Source organism: Aureococcus anophagefferens (assembly GCF_000186865.1).
Source record: "Aureococcus anophagefferens unplaced genomic scaffold AURANscaffold_4, whole genome shotgun sequence".
NCBI lineage: Eukaryota > Pelagophyceae > Pelagomonadales > Pelagomonadaceae > Aureococcus > Aureococcus anophagefferens.
In genome coordinates, this window is record NW_008705564.1 from 62,882 (window position 1) to 68,881 (window position 6,000).

General features: G+C 71.0%; 2 protein-coding genes across 2 annotated transcripts; both read right to left on the reverse strand.

Moving 5' to 3' along the window:
* Positions 1-2,281: 2,281 nt before the first annotated feature.
* AURANDRAFT_21970 (hypothetical protein) lies at positions 2,282-3,625 on the reverse strand (the record flags this gene model as incomplete). The annotated part of the gene is made up of 1 exon (XM_009036472.1): positions 2,282-3,625. One exon carries the CDS (start codon positions 3,623-3,625, stop codon positions 2,282-2,284), a length of 1,344 nt encoding a protein of 447 aa, XP_009034720.1.
* Positions 3,626-3,709: 84 nt separating this feature from the next.
* AURANDRAFT_21841 (hypothetical protein) lies at positions 3,710-5,038 on the reverse strand (the record flags this gene model as incomplete). Its single annotated transcript, XM_009036471.1, has 1 exon — positions 3,710-5,038. The coding sequence occupies one exon, from the start codon at positions 5,036-5,038 to the stop codon at positions 3,710-3,712; it is 1,329 nt and encodes a 442-aa protein (XP_009034719.1).
* Between the last annotated feature and the right edge of the window lie 962 nt (positions 5,039-6,000).

A 6,000-nucleotide genomic window follows, 5' to 3' on the forward strand; every position in this document is an offset into this window, starting at 1 on the left:
TCGACAAGGACGACGGCCCCGCGTGCTTCAACCTGGCCCAGTACCTCGAGGAGAAGGAGCAGGACACGACGCGCTCCTGGCCGCTCTACCGCCGCGCGACGGAGGTCGCGCCGACCAAGACGCACGCGCAGGCGTGGTTCGGCCTCGGCATGACCTCGGACCAGCTCGGCAAGATCGACGAGGCCATCGTCGCCTACAAGCGCTGCCTCGTCCTCGCGCCCATGGGCCCCCAGCCGGCGCGGAACAACATCATCATCCTGCTCAGCAAAGCCGCCGCGAACGCGGGCGACAACGCGCGCTTCGACGACGCGTTCCGGTACCTCGACGACGCGGAGCGCGTCGTCGCGGAGGGGCTGCGGCTCAACCCGAACGACGCGACGATGGCCGTGTTCCGAGACAAGCTCCTCCCCGACATGCGCCGCCCCCTCAAGGTCGCGCGGCGCGAGAGTCGTAAACCCTAGCTTCACCATCAACAACGGAACGAGCTGCACTTCGCGGAGGCGCTATCTAAAACACCTCTGCGTAAACTATGGTCGCCTCGGCGGCCGAGGCGGAGCTGTCGCCCAAGCTGCACGGGAAGCTGTCGCCGCTGCGGCGCGAGAAGCGGTCGGCGCGCATGCACCGGAAGCGCATCTGCGAGGAGGTCGTGACCATCGTGCGCGAGCGCGTGCCGCGCGACGAGGGCGCCCCGGGCCTGCTCAAGCTCCTGGGCGTGAGCAAGCACGGCGCCCCGCCGAGCCCCGAGCCGCCGAAGAGCGCCGCGGGCCCCCGCGAGACGCTCTGGGCGGACCAGTTCAGCGCGCGGTGCGCCATCCGGTCCGCGGAGCGCGCGGCGGAGCGGCGCGCGCGCGAGGCGGAGATCCGGTCCTACCGGCCGCAGAAGATCGACTTCACCATGCTCCAGTACGTCAAATTGCCGCCCATCCAGGAGCCGCGGGACTGGCAGGAGGCCATCTGGGAGCGGAACCGGCTCTGCGAGTTCTGCGTGACCATCGCGACGGCGGGCTCCGAGCGCGTCGAGTGCCGCTTCTGCAACGTCGTCGCGCACGCGCGCTGCGCTTTGCCGTCGTCGACCTTCAAGGCGCAGCTCTGGATGTGCGACGACTGCATCTACTCCCTCGAGGAGTGCCGGCGGCGGCAGATCGTCGCGGCCGCGGACCACCAGTGCCTCATCACGCAGCACATCCACGCGACGATCATCCAGGCCATGATCCGGCGCTTCGTGCGGCGCATGCCCCACCTGCGGCTGCGGCGGGGCATGGTCCTGCTCCAGGGCGCCATGCGCTGCCACTACGCGCGGACGCTCTTCCGCGACGCGTTCACGAACGACGAGCGGCCCTACAACATCAAGGTCATCTCCGCGCTCAATTTAGGCCCGCCGTCGGACGCGGGGCCCCAGGAGTTCTACGCCATCGTGTCCCTCGTGCCGACGGACTCGGAGACGCAGCGCTGCGCCTACCAGTTCACGACGCGCGCGCTCGAGCGCGACGACTGGGGCAACGTCGAGATCTCGGAGAATTTCCTGGTGCCCTGCACGGTCTGCGGCATCACGTGCTACGTGACCCTGGTCTCGAAGCCCCAGGGCGTGCCGGCGAACGAGACGCCCGTGCTGACGTTCCACGGCCAGACGTCCTACGATCTGGAGGACGACCTCTTGTACTTCAAGAAGGTCACGGTCGACGACGACGTCGGCGCGCCCGAGTACGAGCCCCGGGAGAAGCCGGGCTTCAGCCCGGTGATTCGGATGGTCGACGTCGACAAGCAGGAGTTCGGCGCGACGCGTTTGGTCTTCGAGATGCTGCCGTGCCCGAACGCGACGACGCTCCACGGCCCGCTGGACGAGGTCTCGTCCGTCTTCAGCCGCAAGGCCGTGAAGCGCAAGTGGTGGTGTTTGCTGGTCGAGGAGAAGATCTATTTCTATCGCCTCCAGAGCAACCCGACGCCCGTGCTCGCGTGGCCCCTGGGGAAGATCGGCCTCAAGATCCACGAGCAGAGCGGCGTCATCGAGCTCAAGTACGGCGACAAGACCATGCTCGTGTCCCACGGCGACACGGACATGCGCAACAAGTGGATCTCCCTGCTCCGGAGCAACGCCGACGCCATGCGCGCCAAGGCGACGACGAAGAACCGGCGCCGGTCCACGGCCATGACCAAGGGCGGCACGCGGCGCCGGTCGTCGTTCTCGCCGACGTCGACGCCGAACGAGTCCGTCCAGAACACGCCCGTCCAGACGAGCCGGAGGCTAGGCAAATCGTAGTTGCGCAGGTCGTCCCAGCTAGCTCTAGTTACAGTCGTCGTTGACGAACGCGTCGATCGCCGCGAGCGCGGTCGTGAGCTCCGCCTCGGACGCCGCGTAGGAGATGCGCACGCCGTCGGGCGCGCCGAAGGCGTCGCCGGGCACGAGGGCGAGCTTGCGCTTGGCCAGGAGCGCCGTGCAGAACGACGTCGACGAGTCGACGGCGTCGCCGTCGCACGAGAGGCCGAGCGTGCCCGAGACGTCCACGAAGACGTAGAAGGCGCCCTCGGGCGCCGGCGGGCAGCGGATGCGCCCCCGCTTCGCCGCGATGGCCTCCAGCTGCGCGAGCACGAGGTCGCGGCGGCGCTTGAACTCCGCGACGTCGCCGTCGAGCGCGCCGGCGGGCAGGTTCAGCGCCGCGACGCCCGCGGCCTGCGCGAGCGACGACGCGCAGGACGTGATCTGGCCCTGAATCTTGCCGCAGGCCCGGGCGACGGCCTGGGGCGCCGCGAGGTAGCCGAGGCGGAAGCCCGTCATCGCGTAGGCCTTGGAGAAGCCGTTGATGGTCACGGTGCGGTCGAACGACGACCCGCCGAGCGCCGCGAAGGACGCGTGGGGCGTGGCGGGCTCGTAGTGGAGCTGCTCGTAGATCTCATCGCTGATGACCCAGACCTTCTTGCCCGTGGCGGCCTCGTGCGCGTCCAAGACCGCGAGCAGCTCGCGCTGGCCCGCCTCGTCGACGACGGCGCCCGTCGGGTTCGACGGGTTGCAGAAGATGAGCGCCTTCGTCTTCGGCGTCAGCACGCTCTTCAAGGCGTCGGCCGTGAGCTTGTAGCCGTCGGCGATGTCCGCGTCGACCTGGACGACGGCGGCGCCCGCCATCTCGACCATCGACGGGTACGACACCCAGTACGGCGCGGGCACGACGACCTCGTCGCCGGGCCCGACGAGCGCGAGGAGCGCCTCGTAGACGGCCTGCTTGGCGCCGTTGGCGACGACGATGTCCGTCGGCGCGTAGGCCGTGCCCTTGCGCTTCGCGAGGTCCGACGCGATCGCTTCCCGCAGCTCCTTCGTGCCCGTGACCTCGGTGTAGCGCGTCGCGCCGGCGAGCGCCGCGGCGCCGATGGCGTCGACGATGGCCTTGGGCGGCGGGAAGTCCGGCTCGCCGACGCAGAGGCTCACGACCTCCTCGCCCGCGGCGCGCAGCTGCATGGTCAGGCCGTGGACCTCCACGGTCGCCGACGGCTTGAGGCCTTCGACGAGCACCGAGAGCTCCGGCGGCGTGGCCGTCGATGCGAGCGCCGGGGAACCGCGTCGTTGCACGGGCGGGACGAGCGCATTGGCGCACGCGACGAGCGCAAGCACGAGTGCAGTCGACGACCAGCCCATCACGCAGCAGCGGGGCTTCAAGTTGGCAGCGCGTGCGACGTTGAACCCACGGATCCGGCGCCCGGGTGACCATTGGATCCCGATTTACGCGGCGACGCCGATCTCCTTGCCGTGGGTGACCTCGTGGACGGCCTTGGCGATGTACTTGATGTTGCCGGAGTTGACGCCCGCGACGGAGATGCGGCCGTCCTTCGTGAGGTAGATGGAGTAGTCGGCCGTGAGCGTGTCGCACATGTCGGAGGTCATGCCCGTGAAGGCGAACATGCCGATCTGGTCCGTGACGTGGGTCCAGTCGTGCTCGGAGCCCGCGGCCTCGATCTCCTCGCGGAGGCGGACGCGCATGCCGCCGATGCGCTCGGCCATCTGCGCGCACTCGTCGTAGTACTGGGCGCGCAACGCGTCGTCGCTGAGCACCTCCTTGACGATGAGGGCGCCGTGGATGGGCGGGCTGGAGTACATGGGCCGGATGATGCGCTTCAGCTGCGACATGACGCGCTCGACCTCCTCCGTATCTTTACAGACGACGGAGAGCGTGCCGACGCGCTCGCCGTAGAGGCCAAAGTTCTTCGCGAAGGACTGGGCCAGCAGGAGCGAGTGGCCGTCGTCGAGGAACTTGCGGATCGCGAACGCGTCCGCCTCCGCGTCGCCGGACGCGAAGCCCTGGTACGCGCAGTCCATGAGAACGTGGTGGCCCTTGGCGAGGATCTTCTTCGACACGGCGTCCCACTGGTCCCGCGTCGGGTCGACGCCCGTCGGGTTGTGCGCGCAGGCGTGGAGCAGGAAGACGCTTCCCGCCGGCGCGGCGTCGATGTCCTCGAGGAACGCCTCGTAGTCCAGGCCGTTCGTCTCGCGGTCGAGGTAGCGGTACTTGCGCACCTCGAGGCCCGCGAGCTCCATGATGGGGATGTGGTTGCCCCAGGTCGGGTCCGAGACGTAGACGGCCGTGCCCTCGGGCAGGAACCGCGCGTAGAACTCGCCCGCGACGCGGCACGCGCCCGTGCCCGACAGCGTCTGCACGCCGGCGATGCGGCCCTCCTTGAGCGCCGCGCAGTCCTCGCCGTAGGCGAACTCCAGCGCCTTCTGGCGGAAGTCCGCGAGGCCCTCGATGGGCGCGTACTCCTTCTTCTCGCCGCGGTCGAGCAGCCGACGCTCCGCCTCGGTGACCGACGGCAGCACGTAGGGCACGCCGACGTCGTCGCGGTACGCGCCGACGCAGACGTTCACCTTGTCGTCGGCGTTGGACGCGCGGAAGGCCGCGGCGATGCCGAGGATGGCGTCCGGCGGACCCTGGGGGATCTCGCTCAGGTAGGCGCTCGGCGACGCTTTGCGCGGCGTGGCAGCGACGCGGCTCGGGGCGCCGCGCACCAGCGCGGCCGCGGGGACGAGGCAGAGCACAGCGAGCACGGTCTGCATGGTTGCGGATTGGTGGGAGGTCGAGCTCTCGGTCGCCGTGGGCAGCGTCGACGACACGAGCTCTTGGTCGCCGTCACGTTTTGGCCACACTGAGCATCTACCGAGCTTCAAGGCGGAGATGTGTGAAGTCATCGTTGGCGCCCGCCGCTCGACGCGTCGGGGTCGCACCACTCGTACTTCGTAGTAACCTTTTAACTTACGCCTCCGTCGACAGGCCGAAGGGCACCTCCAGGTCGCGGGCCGCGTGGAGCAGCGCCGTCGCCGACGACGAGTTGCGCGGCTCCGGCCGGAAGTGGTGGTCGAAGCGGCGCCGCGTGTTCGCGGCCTCGCGGAGCCGCTCGCCCTCGAAGAGCGCGCGGAGCGCGGGCGCGTAGTCCACCGCCAGGACCGCCCCGAGCCGCGGCGGCGCGAGGGCGTCGTCCGTGAGGCACTGGAGGCACCAGCGGGTGTCGCGGTGCCGGTCGAGGAACGACCGCGGCGTCGGCTCGCAGTGCGAGCCGAGCAGGTCCGCGCCGAGCGCGTCGGCCGACAGGTCCGCGGTGGTCCGGCCGGGCCGCGGCGGCGCGGCGGCGAAGCGCAGCACGCCGCGCCGGGCGTCGTCGTCGTCGTCGTCGTCGTCCGACTCCGCGGGCTCCGCGGCGCCGTAGCAGCCCGCCGCGGCGCGCGCGGCGTCCGCGGCCGACGCGCCGTCGAGCGCGGCCCAGGCCGCCGCGAGCGACGACAGGGCCGCCGCGTCGGCGGCGGCCTCGGCCGCGCTGCGGGCCGCCGGCGGCGCCGGCGCCGGCGGCCAGGGGAGCGGCTCGGCGGGCGGCTCGGCGGGCGCCGGCGCCTCCGGCGCCTCCGCCGGCGGCTCCGGCTCAGCGGGCGGCTCGTCGGGCGGCGTCAGCGTCGCGGGCGGCGGCGCCGGCTTCTCCGGTGCCGCCTCGTCGGGCGGCGTCAGCGTCGCGGGCGGCGGCGCCGGC